This window comes from Megachile rotundata, chromosome 1 (assembly GCF_050947335.1).
Source record: "Megachile rotundata isolate GNS110a chromosome 1, iyMegRotu1, whole genome shotgun sequence".
NCBI classification, from domain to species: Eukaryota; Metazoa; Arthropoda; class Insecta; order Hymenoptera; family Megachilidae; genus Megachile; species Megachile rotundata.
Genome location: NC_134983.1, coordinates 24,389,230 through 24,411,240, shown reverse-complemented (window position 1 = coordinate 24,411,240; position 22,011 = coordinate 24,389,230). Strand labels below are relative to the sequence as shown.

Here is a 22,011-nt window from a genome sequence, read left to right as displayed (position 1 = left end):
CAGCTAAAAAAAAATGAAAACAGAACGCTCGATGAAGGATATATATAAATTATGTATTTTGTCACATTCTTTTCGTATATAAATATATACAAAACTATGAAAATTGCGTTGCACGGTTGTACGCTTATTCCATGGCATGTATAAAACATTGTAAACTTCTTAAAAAAAGAGGAAAAGATAAAAGAGAAAAAAGAGATTAGAATCTAAATATATATATATAAAGGAAGTGGAATGTATACATTGCACGAATACTGAGTTAAAGAGAATTAAGGTACTGGAGGAAGTGAAGTTAATTACACGAGCAATGAAATGAACTAGAGATCATTTTGTCCTCCGACAATTCGCGTTCGTTATCGTCGATAAAGATTCGTGATAGCGCGCGAAGAGAATCGGAAGAAACACGCTTCGAAACCGAGGCGTAAAATCACACGAAACGAAATAACGACAAGCGTATGCGTATAGATACGTACAGGCACTCACACATACATACTAACCGATATGGCTAACCTCTTAAGTACAGTCATGGCCGCTCTTAAAATATATCTTAGAGCACTTACAGCTCTAAGAAATATATGTATATTTATATATTTATATATATCATTTGAATTTTAAGCTAATAGTACGTTAGATTACTTTGTACGGTGTTTGTTTGTAGCACGGAGCCCATCATACTGACGTTTCCGCATTAGTATCCTTCCTGAAACAACAGGAATAAAGTATGAGTAAGCTCTGTGTATTGGACATGTAGGCTATTGATTCTATAAAGTATCGATACTTTTACAGCAAATTGTGCAATTCTATCTTCAACATTTTAACACGTTGATTGCCACGCTAAAACTGTTAAAAAACTTCATTAGAACCTTTTGTTTTGAATAAATGTGGCAGACAACGTGTTAATAATTTGTAACCTCGTGATTTATAGTTACTGCACACTGTTATTAATTGTGCAATACAATTCTAGACTAATTTTTTCAACGCTTACCTCTTCACTAATTATTCCAGAGCAAGCGTAAAGTGTAAAAAAGACAGTTAATCAAAATGTATCAAAACTGTCTGAAAAAATTTTACAAGATATGGACATCATACTTACTCTGTCTCGGTGATTGTTTGCTCGTATTGCTGCTGCTGCTGTTGCCGAAGAGCAGCCAACTCGTTACTGTGCTGTAGATCATGACTCAACGAACTGGACAATATTCTACCGCTCATCGGTAGAATATATTCCGGCGAATCCTCCAGCACAGTCGGCGTGATTTTACCTCGCTTCAGGCTTCCGTATCTTTCAGAACCGCTGAGGTTATCGTGCTGAGATCCGTGCAAACTCTGCCCCCTTTTCAAGCTTCCATACCTTTCTGAACCGCTCATATTCTCGTGGTTCGAGTTCTGCGAATGGTGACTCATGCTGGACGCTAGGATCCGGGAAGACATGGGTAACATGTAGGGGGTAGGCGAGATGGTGTGATCTTCCTCAGCGGTGTAAGGGAACAGATACTTCTCTCCCAGATGGTGAATCTTTTCTTCGCCTTCGGAATAATTTTCGTCCGGCTGACTTTTCTGAGGTGAGCTCATTTCAGGGTAAGGCAGTGGATTTGGGCTGGACGTTTTGTTCGACGCCATCTCGTTGTCGGACATGGTACCTCCTGACCATTGACTACCTCTCACGTCTATCACTATAAATGATATTTGAACGATTAAATACTCCTCGATCACGTGTTATATCAGCGACAGATAGATCAAATAATCGCTATTATATTACAACTTACCGTTCGAGGACAGGTATGCTTCTGGCAGTTGGGAACTCCATCTAGGCGCATAAATAGGCTTAATGTTTGGAAAGAGTTCCGTATTTGAGCAAAGTATGTTCAAGTGTTCGGTAGGATTATTGTGGATGTTGGGCAAATAGCTGTGCGCAACAGGTTGCTGCGTCGATACTCCCATGTTCCTATGAGATCTCGACGCTACATCCTCTTCGTCGGAGCTATGCGAACTCGCAAGATCTAAACTCCTACCACCACCCTCAGCTTGGGATCCATCTGAATCCGACTCGGAATCTCTACGTTGAGTCCGTGTTTCTGTCGTTTCTATAATTTTATTACAATTAATAATAACAGTCCAAAGTTAAATTTTTCAAACATGAACCTCGAAGAAATACCTTGTCTAGAATGCAACGCGGATCTGTGACTCCTGGACGACATGTAGGGATCTCTATCGCTATTGTAATTACTTGTAGACGTTGAGGTATGCCTTAAGTGCGTATCACTACGATAGGGGCTGGACCCAGTTTTATTTGTACTTCGAGAAGTTGTGCTGCTAGTTGAAACTCCTACATGAACCCTTCTACACACAGATTCTGCTCCACTGTACGTTGACGAGTACGCCAACGCTGATCTCTGTAACATAATTTCTCGTGATAACATCTATTTTAAGATTTTGGAAAATAACGAGAGACTAGTCCAAAGACTGTTACTGAACCTACTAAGGCTATCTAGCAGTATCTTAGAAATTCGAATAGATGTATTAAGATGAGACACAGTATACGTATTCGAGCGAATAATTAAACAGGGAATGCCCCATGATTAAATAATTTTTCGTTCAGAATGTGTGAGAATTATCCAACATACCGAATGACCATTCACATTCTGGCTGCTGCTTCCATTTCCCATGCTTCCCTCTAATAAAGGCGTTTTCTTTCCGATACACCTCAGTAGGCTCAAGTACAGGTTTCTTCTCACCCTGCCATTGATGAAGCAATAACCGATCAAACTGAAAGCCGCGTGAACGACCACCGCTATGCTGAGCAAATACGATAACGTTGGCGAGTTCTCGGACGCGTTAAGGACTGTCAAAGTCCAGGTGGATCCGAGTAAAGGCAAGGAGGCTACGGATAGCCAAAGTAACGTTCTCAAATTTCCAAAGCCCATGATGTGTTCCTTCAAGGTAAAGGCCGCGCGTACTGACATGATCAGGATGCAGAAATTTACGAACACGGCAACGCATACTGGTCCTATTAAAGACCAAATCACAGTTTCGTAGATCGACAACCAACAACTGAAACAACACATATATAAATAAAATAAATCTACTGACAGTATTGCTGAAATAATTTCAAAACTTTACGTACAAGTAAAAGTTGCCATACTGGTCGGCTCTAACCCCTATCGTTAGCCCAACGATAATGGCAGGGGCACCATAGCCCATCGTATAATAAAATCTCATTTGTCCGTGGTTCACGTCTCTCATTTCGGTCAACATTCGATAAAGATGAATCGAGTCAACCAGAGTCCACGAGAATGTACTCAGCCACGCGTAGTGCAGGCCAATTGCTGTCAATTTGCAGGGAAATTCGTTCGAGACTAGAGGGCTCCTGGCTTTAAGAGCTATCAGGTATAGCACTTCGGCGAAAAATACGCACATCACTAGATTTTTGTGTATACTATTTGAATTTGTGCTACCGCCACGTATTAAGGCCAGAATGAGCAAGGCAGACAAGAGTAAAGGCAGCGCGAGCATGAATGCACTGTAACTTGTTACATCCTCTAACAATGATGGTTCCGGAACGTATTCCAGATCGAGGACATCCGTCAATATCGCAAAAGTAGAGAGTTGAAAGCATGAGCAATTAACAATTGTGCCAAAGGACAAGGAGTCGTCCTCGACTTCGGTGGTGCAACCCATCCGACTCCATTCACCAATCCTGCAATATGAAAACATGTTTGATTGTCTGTGACTCGCGAGCTATTACTTAATCATGCTGGTACAAGCAAAGCGTGGCATACCCCCTAGCTGTGCTCCAATGCACGCACTGTGGATTGGTTCTGGTCTTAAGATCATCCTTCTCGCTGAGCCAGAGGCTGATCTGAACCGGAGATTGTAGAGGAATTCCAGTGAGGGACTCGTAACCTTCGTCAGAAGGGACTAAAACGGATACCGTCACAACGGGTGATCCTACTGCTACTTCTACGCCCCATCTCACCGCTACAGAATCATCGAATCTGGAAACACAATTTCAATTACTTCTCGTGTCTATCTATATGTGCATTACATATACTCCGAAATTTTCGATTACTCACCTTTGAGGCAGAAGAGCGCCTAATTGTTTATATTGCACGTAACTTAGCACAGCCTTTCGATTGACCAAACTTTTTTTAACATTCAATTCTCCTTGCATTAACTGTTTAATGCCTAACACGTCGAGAGGGACACGTATCTTCGAGTACGGATCGAATCTGTTCGGATCAGCCATGTAATTGTTGTATTTAGGGAAGGTAATCGAAGGACCAAAATGTGTAGGGGAGGAGAGAAATCCTGATGTATCAGGAATCACGACTTTCTGATCCGCTTCGGATGGTCTGGCCGTTGACGCTGATGGATCTTCCTTGTACTCAGCTGTCTCGTACCCGAATAAGCTTTCTGAAGTTACCACGTCCAAGCCTAACACTAAAACGTGTAAATGACTCACGATTAAAAATGACATTTACAGCTGTAAAGCTATGGGGAGTAAACGATATCCGAGTTGCTTACCAACGTTATCATCAACCACTTCAAAAGGATTTGTGAAAGTATCATGTTGGGACGCGGTCAGAATCTTCAAGTAGCTCCCCATTGAATCTAAGATTTTATCAGGGGTATCTCCGTTAAGGGTCTCGATTCTGGCCCATTTTTCCTTATATTTGGATTTCAAAATACTGCTAGCAATACCAACCAGGTGGGAGACGTAATCCTTATCCTGACTGTGTGTCAAATTCAAACCTACCAGGCTTTCCTCGTACCGTAATAACGCGACTAATAACGATTCAGCGATCAATAAGTCTGCTCCGTACAACTCCTTCGTCAAATTCATCGCAGCATGCACATCCTTAGCTATCTTAACCGCTACATAAGTGTTCAGTGTCAAATCTTTCATTTCTAACGCTGCCAACTGATGTCTTTGTTCGATGAACGCCTCCGAGGTGCAGTTGAACAAATCTGGCTCTTGCCAGCCGCCCAGTTTATCGTCACAGGATCTGGATGTCTTTCCTTCAGCTGTATCCGGACAATCCTCGACTGCGATCATTCCAAATTTCGTCCTTGGCCACCAAAGACCCTCGGCATAAGATCTAGGGCAGCCATCGTACACAACCTCGCAACCACGAAGGGTAACTTCCGCGTAAGGATTGGGACACGCCGTGCAAGATCGTCCAATAACCCCGATACGACACCGACACTGTCCGGTCTCGGTGTCGCAGCGAGGACCAAAACTTCCGGTCGCATAGCACTCGCAAGGGATGCACTCCTTCTTTCCAGGAGGTTGATAGTGATTCTCCTTGCAGTAACATTCGCCAGTGGTCTTGTTGCAGGCAGGGTCGTAGCCTTTGGATTCGTCGCAATGACAGGGTCCGCAGACGGGTGATCCCCACCACGTAGCGGGACAAGGTTGGTCGGCTCTGATCTCGCAATAATCTCCAGAGTACTCTGGCGAATCGCACTCGCACCTGTATCCTTTGCGCAAACTGGAATCCTCCACACAAACTCCGGTGTTATTGCAAGGATTTAAATCGCAAACTCGTTCACAATTGCGGCCAACTCGACCCGCTGCGCATACGCACTCGCTGGCTTGCCATTTGGCCACGCAGATCGACGCGTCTGGGCAGTCGACGCTGCACTCGGCTTCAGAACTGCAGCCAGTCGCGACGTTTTCCTGAACGGTGGGCCGCAAGAGTACGCTCTGATTAGTGCCGATGCGGATGTCCTGCAGACAACCATCGAAGAACGGCAGTTCCGTGTTCATCGACTGTTCCGGTCCACCCACCAGGATCCTGCCAACGTAGAGTCCCTGCAATTTCGCTGGCAGCGGAGACGATATGGGCCTGTTGCGGTAATCCCGGTCCAAGGAGACTTGTCCACTCTGCCAGAGAATCTCGATGCGATGCCACTCACCGTCGGCCACATTGTTAGCGGTCTGTACAATATCCGCGCCATCCAGCAGAGCGACCAGTTTGCCCTCTCGGATTTCCAGCAACGCCGAGCTGTTTTGTCCTATTTGCACGCTCATGACGAACGCCTGTTTCGCGCGCGTCCTCAGGCTCAGGGCTGTTAACCAGGGTAGCTGAATAGGTCTCAGTAGAGGGTTGAAACTGAGCATACCGTCGCCGTGGAAGTTCCAGGGTTTACCAACCTCGTCGGTACAAGTAGGTCCTGCGAAGTTTTCCTCGCACTCGCAGACGAATCCGGACCACACTTCGCGACACTTCCCGTTGTTCTTGCATGGCATGGATGAACAGAAAGAAGCCTTTTCTGGACAACCTGGGTTGGTACCATTATCGGCTACGAAGGAATTTAAATCGATGAATATGTGATCGATATAGAGGTCACTGATGCAACCGACAAAATCCTTATTTCTGATCTGAAAACTGGAGGGTATGGCAGGTAAACCGCCCAGTTGTAGGGGTCCCGTTAAGTCCAAAAATCGGTGACACGTCTCGGTGATAATACTGCAGCGCTCTTCGAGCACCTGTTCGCTTCTTCCTGCGCACGACCACTTTGGACCCAATCTATCACCAAATTCTAGAGCCAAAGCGATGTCACAGTTGTCCAGAGAGATCGTCACAGTTTTGTTTATATACGAAACTTCCACTTCGTGCCATTGACCGTCGGAAACCCCACCAGGTATGCTGGCACTCGCTCGAGTGATTTCGTCCCCCAGAGAAAAGCTGAACTGCACTTGTGATTCGATTATTTCCAGCGCTATGAAATCATGCTTCTCGTTGTACCGACCGTTGTAGAGCAATAATCCGTTCGCGGATTCAGTAGCAAACTTCAATTTCAGATGCAACCTATGCCTCTGCTTCAGGGAGGCAAACGTGAGGAAAGTTTCAGGTCCAAAGCTACGTGCTTTGAGTTCGCAAAGAGGAGTCACGTTTTCTAAAGTAGTTACGGGGCATCCTTCGCAGGTGAAACCACCGGTGGTTTTGATGGTACACTGAGAACCTCCTTTACAGACACCAGGCTCACAAGGGTCCTTGTCCAGGGAGATCTCGCAATTCTCCCCTGCGAACTCTGGACTACAAGAGCAAGCGTAACCACCTTCCCGCCTGTAGCAGGTACCACCGTTTATACAAGGATTCGAATAACACAAATTGACTTCCGTGTCGCATAAGTAGGATTCCTTGCTTCCGGTGAAACCCTTTGCACACCTACAGGCGAATGTAGTCACCGGATATATCGGTCTGAAAAGCACGGTATCGCTACTCGCGAATCCAGAAGCGTTGCCGAACTTCAGCACAGTCAAGCATTCTTCAAAATTTAAACAAGGCTCTCTTACGCAGAGATTGTCGTCGAAAGGCAACACAGTAACGGTGGCTAATTTAGCCAAGATACCCCTGTTCAAGTACACGCGTTCCTGAAGAAATTGCGGACTATAAAATTCGTCGGTCATGCCTGGCTCGACTTTGCGAGCAGAGAAGCTCACGTTCAGAATCTTTCCGTGTACGTTCGCATCCTCCTGAATGCTGAACAGAAATATGTTCTCTCTGGGACACGGGATAATTGCCGCCAGGCCGTCGAGAAAGTAGCCCAACAAGGGACTGAGGAAAGCCTCGGCTGTCATGTCGTCTAATCTAACAGTGATGGAATTCAGAAGCATCTTGTCGGTGATTAAACGCACGGACAAGGTCATGGTGGCTTTGACCTCGTTGATGCCGTCTGTGACAGAGACTTCCATCGTCGCCACCCGTGGCACGTTAGTGTTCAGTTGCGGAGACAAACGGATCTCTCCAGTGGTCCTGTTCAGGTCGATTAAATTAGCGTTATTACCAGCAAGGATGGTGTACGTGAGCTTATCCGTGACGTCCGCGTCGACCGCGGGTATCTTGCCAATAGGTGTGGTGGGAAAGAAGTCTTTAAAATTGTTGAAGATGATCTGGAAATCTTTTAACACGGGCGCGTTATCGTTCACGTCCGTTACCAAAATTTGAACCAAAGCATCTGATCTAAGAGGAGGCGAGGCAGCACGCACGACCAGCTCGAATTTTTTTTTGGGAGACTCGTAATCCAGCTCTTCTAGAGTGATTAATTCGGCACGATCAGAGCCTGGTCTAACATTCAATGCGAAACTGTTGGAATCTTCGCCTCCTATCACGGAGTATTGCACAACGGCATTTGGTCCCTCGTCCGGATCGTGTGCGTAGATTTCGCCGACAGTGGAGCCTACAGGTGAGTTCTCCGCTATGTACAGAACGATTTTGTCGTTTTCAAAAGCAGGAGGTGAGTCGTTTATATCTTCAATCTTGATGGTAACCGGTACTGTCGTCGAGAGCGAGGGAGAACCTCTATCCATAGCGATAGCTTTCAAAACGTACCTCGCTACCGATTCTCTGTCCAACGGCTTAGCTGTTCTGATTATTCCTGTGGTCGAGTCTACGGCAAAAGCCCCGTCGCCGTCGTCATCTAACGCGTATCTTACCTAAAGCAACAAAAAAAGACAATTATAAATACCGATGGTCTTTATTAGCAAGTCCAAAAATTGCTTACCCTGCCGTTGAGATCCGTGTCCGCATCCGTAGCAGAAACTCTCAGAACGCTGGTGCCGACCAATACGTCTTCCGGGATCGAGCCCTGATATTGTGGAGCTTCGAAAACCGGGGAATTGTCGTTTACGTCGGTAACTGATATCTCAACATCGGTAGTGTCGGACAATGGCGGTACACCCCCATCTCTCGCCGTAACCGTCAAGAGATATGCGGGTATGAGCTCACGATCAAGGGGCCGAGTGGTTGTTATGGCTCCAGTTTGAGGATTTATGGTGAATTCGGACGCTGATTGATCCCCGCCATCCGTATCCAAACTATAAGTAACTTGAGCATTCTTTCCAACATCCGAATCGGTTGCGCTGACAACAAGAACCGTGGTACCGATGGGTGCATCCTCGAATACGGAGACAGAATAGGGTGCGTTTTCAAACACGGGCGAAAAATTGTTCGCGTCCGAAACGTTCACGTAGACGAGAGCCGTGTCGGTTCTTCCTCCGCTATCGGAAGCTGTGACGGTCAGCACAAACCTCTTCTCCTGTTTATAGTCGAGGGGCTGCGCGACCGTTATCAAACCCCGTCCGTTCTGAGATGCGATCGAGAATCGACCTCTGGTGTTACCCGTGGTGATCTCGTAATGTATCCTGGCATCTTCGTCGGGATCGGTGGCCGTAACGGAGGTAACTGGAGTGCCTGGTGGATCGTCTTCGGACACCACGGCTTCATAATTTTTTGGATCGAAATAGGGGTCGTTATCGTTCACGTCGGTGACCGTAAGTATCACGGTGGCACTAGCCGATTTTGGAGCCTCTCCCGAGTCCGCTGCAATTACCGTAAATTGATATCTGAAAAAAAAAAATTCATCGGTTCATGATCGTACGTAAGGGAATTGTTTTAAGCATAAGAGTCCTGATAAGTCTTAAATAACTAACCTGGAACATTGCTCGCGATCCAATTGCTTCGTCGTATAGATCCATCCAGTTTCCGAACTGACGGTTATAGGAAAGTTCTCTGTCGAGGCTCCGGAAAAATCTCGAGCTCCGATAGTGTATTTGATCTGAGCGTTGGCCCCTTCGTCGGCATCGTACGCCTGTATCCTCAAGATCGAACATCCTATAGCCACGTTCTCCGATACGGATTCTTGAAAATGGCTCGTATAAAAGCGCGGAGCATTATCGTTCACGTCCTTCACGTGCACCAATAACTGCGTAGTGTTGGAACGTGCAGGTGAACCACCGTCCTGTGCACGTATTACAATTTTGTAACTCCTGGTCGATTCATAGTCGAGTGGCTTCACGAGAGCGACGTCACCGCTCATGGAGTCTATGGAGAAGGTGTTCTGTGTATTTCCACCAATGATGGCGTATCTAACAGCCGCGTTGTTCCCAGAGTCCGCATCCGTAGCTCTTATTCGAGCAATCACCGGATTAGCCGTGTAATCCAAGTCTTCGGGTATCCATACGGAGTAGGTGCGTTCGGTAAACTGAGGGTAGTTGTCGTTATCGTCCAATACTCGAACCACCAGAGTGGCGTTCGCCGTTTTCCTCGCGGAAGGCGGAGTCGCCTGGTCTGACACGCTCAAAATCACCGTGTACACCTCGGTTTTCTCTCTGTCGAGCGGAGTGCGAGTCGTAACTACTCCTGACCTGGGGTCAATACGAAAGATCAAGGTATCTTCGCTGTTCGCCGTTCCACTTCCGCTGGTCGTAGATAAGATAGAATATTCGAGCTCCGCGTTCCTGCCAGCGTCCTGATCCGTCGCTTTGACCGTGACCACCGTCGAGCCCACTGGGACGCCTTCCCGAACGGACGCGTCGTACTCCGGCCACTCGAAGTTTGGTGCATGGTCATTCGCGTCTAAGACGTTTACCTGGAGGGTGGTAGAGCCCGTTCGCGGTGGAAAGGAATCGTCCACTGCCAAAACCTTGAAGTAATGCACGTCCACGCTTTCCCTGTCCAATCTTGCCCTAGTGGTAACTCTACCGCTCACGGGGTCAAGGACCAACAAAGACTGGGACCTGGCATCCAACAAGGAACTCATGGAGTAACGAACCGTGCCACCTTCGGGATCTCTTGCGCGAACGGAAGTGACGTACACCCCGGGATCTTTCTCTTCTTCCACGGCTCCCATATAAAGAGGCTGTTCAAAGTACGGCGATTGGTTCTTCAATTCTCTTCTGACTCGTCTGCCCAGATCCGTGTCGTCCAGTTGACGATGGTGGAAGACGATCTTCAAACGATGCTCGGCGTCCGTTACCCGCGATTCCATCCCACATCTAAGGTTCATCGATACCGAGATCTTCCAAAGAGGATCCACTAAACATTGTTCAGTGGCTGACACTAAGTCCCCTGCCGCGCCTTCTATCAAGAACCTGGGATCTGCTACTCCGCCCCACCTTGTCTCGCACTCTTTTAAGGCCGTTTGTGGAAGAAAATCGCGCAAAGCAGCAACCAGCTGGGACGTTCTCAAGCATACCTCGGTGAACCTGTTAGGAAGGCCGTGTAATGTCGTTATTTGTAAAGAAAAAATTCAAACCGGTAGCCAGTCTGACAATTAATGCAGACACGTAACTACCGCTTTCCATCTAAATAAACGATTAAAACGGTTACCTCTCGGTGCTAGGCATAGCGTACGAAGCCAAGGTCTCCGCCATCCATCCTCTAGTGGCGGCTAGATCACGATTTTCGCCGCCACACCCGGTTATCAGTATCCTCAACGGTAGACTGTAGTAATCTATCGTCGGTCTGCCCAGTCTGGAGCTGGTAGAGTCGACGTAGAAGGTGAAAATCCGTGGATACTGAAGGCCATCGCAGCTCAGCGGTCGTGCCAATGTGACGCGACCAGTATGAGGATGTACTTTGAGCAATTTTCTCGCGAACCAAGCTGTTCGTTCGCAAGAGACCTCGTATTTCCGACGACCGCCTAACTGCGGTACACCTGCCTCGAACACCACGCTTCCGGTGGGTGTGCTGGAGGACAGGACGGTCAGGTAGGCGTCGGTTAGGGTAGAGAAGGCCGCGAGCAACAGGAGGATCCATTTCCACGTCGCCATGGCAGCCACCCTCTTACAGCACGCGCTCCTTCTCGTGTTCTGTCCTCGCGGACGAGAGTCCCATCTTCGCCGAGTTGTTCCCTCTTCGCCACGTTTACCTAGCGGCCATCTTGCGCTCCATCTACCACGAGAAATGCCATTTCTCGTATTTAAAAACCGTATTTTACAAAAGTAACGAATTTTTCATAAATATATGTATCGTATTCGAAATAGAAAGAAAACGAAATATACATACAAGAGGAAATTTACTCCCGCGCAATATCGAGCGTTACAAAAGACGGAGATTTATTTCAGTCGTTGTTACATCGAGCATCTTACGCGAGTGTGAGAATACGATACCGACTACAAAACGTGGGAACAATGATTTCCGCTCGTTTCACCCTCTTTGTTTTATCGTTCGTTCCCTTGTATGGTGAATTCGTTGACCTTGTATCATGTTCAAATCCAACAGTGCAACCAGCATCAAATTTTCAAGTTTAGAAATCCTGAACCGGAAACGACAAAGGACCATATCGAAATACGAAAACATCGAGGAAGCATGATTCAAACACTTTATTTCTTCTAATCCTCGGTTTTAACAAAATTCGTACCCGATAATACGCATTTTCTTTTTAACAATTTGCAAAATTCCAGGTCAACTTTGTACTAGCGGTTATAATAGAATACTCGACGAACAATATTTGCTCCGGAAAAACTGGATATGATCTGATACGGTTGTTCTAGATTTCTTCTAAACTATGATACACCTCCTCATTTCTATTGGAGTTTATTATTGTGCAGACGAGATTGGTGTTTCGCTTTGATTGGTAGCGTTTTACACGTAGGTTATGATATGGAAGGAGATAAAAGTCAAGACGATGGTTCCTTTCGACTGCTCATTGTTAAGGTAATGAGAAAGACTGTGGACTACTTACAAAAGTATGTCGGTCATGAAGACCGAGGAAAAAGTTCCGACAAAGTATTCGTGCGAACTCTAAGTGTGATAAATAATTCTGTACAATCGTTAATTACATTTTTAATAGTTAATTTTGGGAACTGAAACGAGGAATATGCAAAACATTAACAACATATTTCTTTGTATATAATTACCAAAATATTATATAAATAAATATATAGAGACATATTGTTGAAAATCATTTTAACGATTAGGTCGTAATGTCGATGACACACATTGAGCGCCCTATACTGCGATAAAAATAGATGACGCACCACTATTACCCGTCCAGTACCGAAGCAGCTTCGAACGAAATAGAATGTTGAAATAATAAAGTAATGGAACAGCGTTCACGTTTCAATAGGTGGATTTAAAGTTATTGCAGAAGGTGCGTTACAATAACCGTAAACAAAAAGCGCGAACTCGTGGAGGCCGTCGTGCAATAAGGGCCTCGACCGACGTTAAAAAGGAGCAACGTAATATGTACGTGGAGCAAAAGACAAGGCATCCGCAATGAGCATTTTCTTCGAGCAACTTGTTTTGTTCGGTTAAAATCGGCCCGTCGCGTCGATCCCCGGGATCTCGAGGGCTAGTTGACCGTAGCAAGAGCACGATAGGTGTTCGGTGCCGTGGCATCGCATCGGCGCTAGCGAGCCTCCTTCCCCGGAGGCTAACCGATCCGGTTTCACCAATCCGAATGAACGGCGCATTGGCACGAACCAATCGAACCACAGCTTGCACAACCGGCAGAGCAACCGGCAGGTAGACCAGCGCGAACCGGCCGGTTCGACTTCGGAACAAAACGACCCACTGGAAAAATAAAACGAGCAAGAACGAGCGGGATGAGATGGCCAGGGACGCGATGCTTACAGGCACAGGGCCCCTTCTTCGTTGCTTCTCGCGACGGCTGACCTTTGCTTCGAGTCCAGAGTACTGCTCCGAGACTTTGGGACTCCCTGTTCCTCCCTAACGCTGCTACGGATCAGCCTTTTTCCAACCGAAACCAACCAATTCTAAGTTAGAACGAGAAGCCCAGCTAGCTACACCTGTAGGCAACGACGAAATAACGGTGAAATAGTGCGGCAGGTGCCTGGATCCCTATTCACGGATAGCTACGATGTATAATGAAATTGTGGTCATCAGTCCTGATAATAAGAGGAGCGGCGAAAGTGAGGATGCACTTCTGATGAGCATCGCTGATCTAAGCTGCGCTATTCGTCAGTTCATCTATTCGTCATCGAAGGAACCATATGCTATACCAACTTTCTCGCAAATTCTCATCGAACCATTCATTCGAATAATGATTCTGAAATAACGCTGTTTCCGTGCACAAAATTATCTGCCAAGCAATCTTACCGATGGTCCAGCAGCAGATATTCTGTTTCCCATAATCTTTTATACTCGATGCGTGTTAACGTAGACAAGTAGGATGAAACGACTATAAACCTTAGCTGAGGACTATAACAGACACGCACAGCAGGTAATAAGAAGGGCTCGGGTACCCAAGGTAGCTTACGAGTACTATACAAGGATAGATTGCTATAGCGGGCACAGAATCATAAAAGTCATTGCTACATTTGATCCCCATCATCCCTATCTTTAAGCCTAGGTTACGTAGCTAGTTGCAAGTAGTTGATAAAGCGCTAAAACTAATCACTGGTGGAGTAAAGTTACTTACAACCACCGCTGTGACGAAGTAACTCGACCGCTAACCTTGTACCATGTCAACGTACCAGCGTCAACATACGCTACCAATGTAATTTAGGCTTTACAGTCTCATCCCTATATGGGTGCATGGGTAGCTCGTACAGACAACTCCGCATGCATGCTTGATTGGAACCTCCAGATTCGATGGAGATAAACCGTGAAAGTTATAATTCTACAGTGGTAAAGAGTTAACTTAACTCTAGTATACTAAAACAGCATACTTTACTGTTAAAATTGTGAAAAAATGATAAATGCGAGTAAGATCTTTATCGATGTCCAAAGACAAAATGAAAGGAAAACCGTTAGGGAAGTTTCCGCCTAAAATTTCACGTATATTAATATTCCTGGGTTAACCGCGCGTCTCCAGCGCACAATGCTGGAGCCAGGCCACGCGACTCATTGTCGGTTCGACTTATCTATGCATTGAGTGCTCAGGGACTCCCAAGGACGCACGCACCCCACCATGAATATTACTCCGGTATATGTACCGGCAAGCGCGTTAGGTTTCCCTAGGGACAATAGCTGGGTAGAGGAAGGAGGTTTAACCACTTGCGGATAAACGTTTACCTACCCAGGAAAACTGTATAGCTCGTCGATCACGAAACAATATTTGCTTTTCTGTAGAACATTACGCGAATTTCTCAAAGATCACTAAGCAACGTTTTTAACGTTGTAACTTTAGAAACTTTCCAAATTTCAAATTGGATCTTTACCACCTTGGACCGTATGAACCTAGTCTCGGTACTTCAACGACCACGACCATAAGCTGACCCTTCGACAGACACGTGTCTACCAAAAAATCAATACATACTCGTATAGCAAGGCAGAATAAAAGGATTCTTAGCTACGCTAAACCTGGAAGGATCAAATTGCCATCCTGTGGCATCGCTCATTCGTAACTTCGCAGAAGCAGATATAGAACGAAGAGTTTCGTACAATATAAAGATTCCGAGTCTGCATAAGTCTGATAAATTGAAATTTGGAATTTGCGTCAATCGGCACTGCTAATTCTAGCTTATTGGCATCGCCTAACACTGTACCTCAATCACCGTTACTTCTCATCTCGGCTAAACGTTTGCTTTTGAACCGAGGATCATTAAACAGAACATGATCGTTGGGTGCGACCAGTTTGGTATAACGCGTACTGCAGTGGCATTCCGTGGATAGTGTGTGTTTCTTCATACAAGGTGTTAAAAAGGAAATGTTCGGTTCTCATTTGATAGACGGTACTAGTTCGGTCGACAAAAAACGTCTCAAGTTGATACATGTTGATTGCGATGCTGCACTTCGATAAATAAATCTTTTCCTTCTTTGGTTGCAGTCCACATCATCGAATGTTCAATTGGTTTACTGTAAAAGGTTCTAAACAACTGCGACTTAATCTGTTTATTAGAATGGATCTTATGTGGGAATCTCGCGGATTAAACGGGATAATTCCGTTTGTTCTCGTAAAAATTACACCCTTTCCTTACACGCACATCAGAACCGAAGGTAAGTAACCCGGTCACTTTCTCCTACATCGCCATTTCATGCTATCTACCCCATAAACTTTGAACCTTGTTTCTTTAACACCATGTATGTTACGCTCGTTTTCGTTCACACGTAGCCGACTCTTAAATTCCGGTTAACCGTACAGCGGAAAATGCTCGACAGAGATAAAATCTTTTCGCTGGAAGATTCCTATCCTCGAACGCGACTACCTTCTCCACGTGAAATTAATTGCCCATGGTGCTCCTCGTAGCACGAAACTGCCCATTTTCCAGTATGCTAGAGAAAGAAAACACCGTCGCAACAGATTAAAAAGGCACATACTTGTTTTTTTTCATACGGCTTTCAACGAAACAACTATTAATTTCGAGAAAGAGGTTCCACTCGAAGACCGGAATTCGAACCTACCAATTATCCGAGGTCCAGTCTCCCTCGGGCACCTTTTCAAGAAGCTTCTTGGACCAAACTAGTCGAAGTCTTTCGATGAATCGAAAACGCCCTGTTATATCGGTAACCAGTCGACCTCGACGAACATCAAATTCTTCGATCCTGCTCTCGTAACGAACAGAACCTTTCCACCTGATACAATTTACAGTTTTTTCGCTAGAGTATTTTAAGCGAATTACACGCGTTACGGGTTTTTTCACGCGTCAAAGGCTGAATGGTTACCTGTACAAGGTGGTAAAATTTCAGCTGGTTACTTTATGACGATGGCAAAAAATTGTGGTATCGATGCACGATACCGGTGGACCATTCTTAACAGAAGAGGGGATAACATCGAACACCATGTACGTTTTTCCACGCTGAATAACATGTAATTACTAGTCTTAAGCGAATTAAGTCGAAAGAAATCTCTTTCTTATAAAGAATGTTTGACTAATATAGGAAATCGATAGATATTCAAAGAAGGTTTAGTATCCATTTTAAAGCATACCAAATTTTATTACTTCTGAAATACACTTTTATCGTTCTGTTTATTACAGTTTAACGGCAAGTAAATCTTTCGCTTTTGTGTATCGCTTTTAGATATTAAACAAAGCGATTATTCACTGGACTGCCATATCGCGTGTCTTGTTACATCCTGTATATTGAGACGGAAGTTAAGTTAGTATTACTTGAAACCATAATAATGCCTTGGAAAGGACCTATTTCCGATCCTTGTGAATAGACTAAGAATAAATCTTATAATCTGCAGCTGTTATTAGTGAAATTTAACACACGTGAGTGAATATTGTAGATCGAATAATGGCGAGTTTCCGTAGGATCCGATGAAAATCGAATGCAAAATCTGACCAGTCTAAGGCAGTTACAATAACAACCGTTACGTGGCACGTGAAACCATGTTCGCGTAACGGTGAGCGGTAAAATCGGAAAAAGAAGAGGCGTAGACGAGCCGCACTCATTGATTTCGCGAACATACCTTCTAGTACGTACCGCTTCTTCGAACTCTAATAATTATCCTTCGATAGCACCGTGTGCACTCTAATCACGTTCGAAAACGTTTCCTTCAACCTTAAGCTTAGCAATAATACGTTTGCGGTGCTCTGATAGAGAAAATATAATTCCCATGTTGAAATACTATTACGTAAAAATGTGCTTTCAAGAAAGAAGTTATTTCCATTCATTTCTGTAAAGAACACTCGATATTTTATGCCGGTTATTTTTGCACGCGCGCAGAAGTTGTGTCCCACGCTCCGCTATAAGGCAGAGACCCTAAACTTTTACGAGTCGACAACCGCATGCGGAAACGGATATTTTTATGCTTCAAATGAATTACTTCGAGATTCCTAAAGTCCCAAAATCTGGAAACGTGATAATGCTAAAACGTGACCCACCGGAAATAAACCTGGGATCCACGCTTTAAGAGTCCGATCTGAGGAACCCCATCGAGTGTAATCGATCAAGACGAATCGCTGCAAAAGAGACTGGTATTGCAATCATAGACGGAGATTTCAATCACGGTAGAAGATTTCAATCTTCCAGTCATGCTGGCTTTGCATCTTTCAATTTATTACAAAACAAATGACAATTTTCACTGCGTCTCGCGAAATATGCTTATTTCATCGTTTGTTTCAATCACATGGCATGCATTTTCTCGTTTTCTTGCACCTTTCACTTGATTATAAATATAGCAACGTTTACAAATATGCTTCGTATCTGCTACATTCTTTTCTATGTATAGCAATGCATGTATCCATTATTTTAATATGTATGTCAATATGATTTGGAACGTAGTAACTTCTATTGTTTGAAGACTTAGCGGTTTTAAAAAATTTGAAATTGTACATTAGTTAGCGAGTTAGCGATTCTTGATTTAGCGAAGCTTGATCAATAAAATGGAAATTTATAGCTGTATCATTCCTAGATCGTGTTACGTTTGAAAGAATATTGAAATCGTGTAAAGTGTTACTACAGCGAACGAGATGCTCGAATTTCGTCTATTCTAATAAAATTATGCAAACGCGTTAATAAAGAAGCAATACGATCGAGGATATCGTACGACGTGAAATTTACGATATCGACTCTTCAAGCCCATTTGCTATTTCGAAAGAACGAGACGCCATCACGCGATTTTTGTTCGGACGTTAAAAAACCAAAAAAGGAGATCAAGCACATTTCGCATACGAGTACAACTGTACTACGAAGAAGATGCTGGCCGCAGATAAAAGTCCTACGGAAGAACGCTCAATTTTATGGAACCTGTTCCCACCGTGGCTCCCTCAAACGGGTTTTAGTTAGGTGCATACGTTTCACGCTCGTGTGCGTGCACGGTTGTCTTTAAAGGTCGTAAATTAACGTTCCGTTCTTACGACTGTGTGCGGGGATACCGAAAATTCGTAAGTATCTTAATTAAACGTTAGGCAAAGGTCGTCGCCGGACGACGATTTCGATGCCTCCGTTTATCTCTCAATTTCGCCACCAGTTCCTAAAGGCACGTTCTCAATCTTCTCTTTCGAACTAACTTTTACTCTCCCAGCCATGAATATTCAACAGGCTCACTGCTATTGGAAGACGCCGGTGAATGGCATCACAAATATTTAGAAGAGAAAAAATTCTTTGTAATTTCCGTACCAATATTGTATACGTGAGGGAAACATAAACTTCCTTTAGACAAGAAATAAGTATAGGCAAGAGTCTCCTAGCAGTTGCCTTCGATTTTTAAAAACTCAGGAAGAGCTTAAGGAGAACTTAGGATCCTGAAACTTATGAAGATTCCTAACTTAACCTACAAATAGAATTTTCCACAAAAAGTACAATAATTTACTGCATATAAAAAAATTGCGGAATCTCGGCGCATTGCATTGTTTTTCTTGCATTCTCACGTGACGCTGCAAAAGGAAAAAGTAATAATGGCCATAATAGTAAGCCAGCGATAAACGAACTGAGCTTACAATTTTGACTAGAAGCGTACATAAAAAATGGCTAGCGATGGAAGGATCGATGAACGTGCAGACTCGTTATACAATCTGAGGTAGACACTTGAAAAGTTCTCGTTGTTAGTGTCGCGGTGTTTCAGCAGAACGACGTGGCGCGGCAGCGAGTCGAGTTGAATCGAGTCGAGAAGAAGAGAGGGTGAAAGAAGAGAAAAGTCATCCTTCTCTCCTTCTCCCTCGTGATCAGGGGTGAGTGACTCACGTTCCGCAGGCTTCGACGCCGGCCGTCGGGACGCTTACCCTCCAAATATTGATTCGCCGACTCGAGGGGAACCAACTACGGCTAACCCTCGTCTCGTCGTATCTAAATTTTTCTAAGTAGCATTTCTCGGCTTCTTATCCTGCCTGATTCGCGTTACACCTGACTATTCGATAGCCGTTTGATACTTCGTGCACACTTCGCTGCATACACGAGACAAACAGACGCCCAACGTGTCGTCGTCATAATCGATCAAACGCGCCTATACAGGGTGTCGCGAACTTAAAACTTCGCTGGTGTACTCTATAAGTAGAAACAGGAAGAAACGTACATGACGCTACACGAGTGCTTTATCGACACAAGTAAATTAATTTATTATTCCATTTCGAAGTATTCTCCGCTCCAAAAATATCGGTGAAGATTAAAAAGAATAATATGCAATACACACGCTGCTGCAGCTGAAAGTGGTTGCGGCAATGTACATTATTACAAATACTAAACATGCTTGTAAGAAATAAATGCGACAAACATTATCGTACATTACAATGTATCTAATCTTTAGATTCCATATAAAGTTATACCTTTTTTATGTATATTTCTACTTAGATTACAACATGCGAAAAAAGTTTGATCGCATAACTTTTTGACACCCCATATATAAATACACGTAAGTAAGTAAGACAAAAGGAAGTTCGAACGGTGTGCGTAAATGTCAAGAATTTTTTCGCGCACCTTTTCTAGTCCCCTTCCAGGAACTCACACTGAAAACGAGAAAAACAACGAGAATCGCATTCTCGCTACGAACGGGGTTTCCCTCGAGTTCTGTAAAAGGTTAATATCAGAAGAAGAGTTCATACACGCATCTAGGAAGGAGTTGGAGGCAAAGGTAATTGTGTGCAGCCGAGGTTCGTTACACGCCGCGTTGTCGTTCTAATTAATAAGGCATTTTTCCCGTGAGAAACGCCGGCTGCGTGTGCACCGGGTATGGGTAGAAAAATGAATACGCTATTCCAAAGGGTCACTCACCGTCCCGCCAAGGTCGCCCAATTTTGTCACATCGTGAGTCACACCCAGCACACCGTGGTCGATTATTAATCCTTTTACGAACACTTTCACCAATCGAATGCGAAGCAATTTGTGCAGAAAAAAATACACGAGGACACTGGACACGAAGATATCACGAAGAGCGACGTGCAGGCACTTCAACCGCTGCTCTCGGCAGCGTCGCGACTACTACGAGTCTCCACACACGCACGAACCAATCTTTACGTGAGAGCGTAGTAGAGGGCGACTACCTGCGACCGTGTATCTCGACATTGACTTCCAGCGACGATCAAACGATCACGATCCTCGCTACTCCACCGATCCACCGTTAACGCGTCTCTTTCTTACTCGCCGAACGCTTCTTCCCGGACATGTCAAATATTCTGGAAACAACGAGAAGGAAACTTGCTTTTTTTCCGTGATCAGAAATTTTGATCGACAGCCACGGGATGATTTGGTTACCGCTTTAGGACTCTTGTATTAGACAGGAAACATTCGATAGGATTTCGAACAAGAAAATATTTATCGTTTTGTTATATAAACCAGTTCGATTTCGATAGATGTCGATTTCCAAAATACATATTCTAATTGAGAAACACAATGAGTGGTAATTATTACGAATAAAATGTAATCATAGTTGCGATGTTATTAGCAATGCGTTGTTTAGACATTTAATACAACTTGATTCTGATAGAAAATTGGAAATAGAAAATAATTGAGTTTTTGTAAATGCTTGCAAGAGATAACTACTTTCTACCAGGGCTGGCGCGAACATTTATGGAGCAAGGTTCCAAAATTTTGAGTCAAAAACATGTATTCGAGTGTAAGCGATTTTCGTCCTATTGTCGCGGATGAAGTTACAAGAGCGGGAAATTCTTGGAGTTGGTAATAAATTGAATTAATTAAAAAGCTTTTTTTTAATATTGCGAAAGTCTCTACAGATTACTGTGCACGATAGAACACGTGGTAATAAAAAAATAGCACTGCACAGCATTATGCGTGATAATACATGTGTCAATATAAAGAGTCATAATATAATGCATAACAATATAATATGCAACAATAAAATGTGCGGCAATATAATGCGTAACGGTGTTACGCGCGTTGTTATAATGCATGGTAATACGAGTAATAAGCTAATATGTCACGATACAATGTGTGGTAACACAACAAGAGGATTTAATAAGTAATCATAGTTTCATATATAGCGATATACAAAAAATAAATATGCATAAAATGCCGTCAAATTTACGATGAACTTTTTGCGAACTGCGGAGTCTTTTAAAACACGGAGCCAGGTTCCAGGGAACACTGAACCTGTCTCGCGCCGGCCCTGCTTTTTACTTTCGTAATGTCGTGAACAACTGGAATACCGTCTGCACTAGTAATCGATACAATTTACGAAATATTTGAAAGTAGTATTTTAAACATACGTAATATAGAATTCATCACATAGGATAAAAAATTCAGGTAAACTGAAGCGCACGAGCACACACCTTGCTAATGTCGACAGCGTCGGCGACTGCTACAAACTCTCTCCTGCATGTGCACGAAAGTTTTATACATTTGAACGACCTGCATGTAGGTGATCATCCGATAGGAGCAACATCTCACCAATATCCCTAAGCTTTAGAATGAAAACTACATACTT

The 22,011-nt window shown here is 44.2% G+C and overlaps 1 protein-coding gene across 6 annotated transcripts; it reads right to left on the bottom strand.

The window, feature by feature from the left end:
- Positions 1 to 32: 32 nt before the first annotated feature.
- On the bottom strand, positions 33 to 21,968 carry stan (protocadherin-like wing polarity protein stan). 6 transcript variants are annotated; one of them, XM_076540626.1, is made up of 14 exons: positions 21,857 to 21,966; positions 20,612 to 20,743; positions 11,112 to 11,675; positions 9,434 to 10,987; positions 8,506 to 9,346; positions 4,519 to 8,437; positions 4,068 to 4,434; positions 3,774 to 3,989; positions 3,119 to 3,691; positions 2,619 to 3,045; positions 2,150 to 2,387; positions 1,761 to 2,078; positions 1,091 to 1,667; positions 33 to 697 (listed from the first exon to the last, which is right to left on the bottom strand). In XM_076540626.1, exons 3-14 carry the CDS (start codon positions 11,552 to 11,554, stop codon positions 667 to 669), a joined length of 9,504 nt encoding a protein of 3,167 aa, XP_076396741.1. In that variant the 5' UTR covers positions 11,555 to 11,675; positions 20,612 to 20,743; positions 21,857 to 21,966; the 3' UTR covers positions 33 to 666. The 6 variants fall into 6 exon arrangements, with proteins under 6 accessions (XP_076396741.1, XP_076396700.1, XP_076396825.1 ...); XM_076540585.1 differs by having other exon boundaries at positions 21,794 to 21,883; XM_076540710.1 differs by lacking the exon at positions 20,612 to 20,743 and having other exon boundaries at positions 21,857 to 21,968.
- Positions 21,969 to 22,011: the final 43 nt, after the last annotated feature.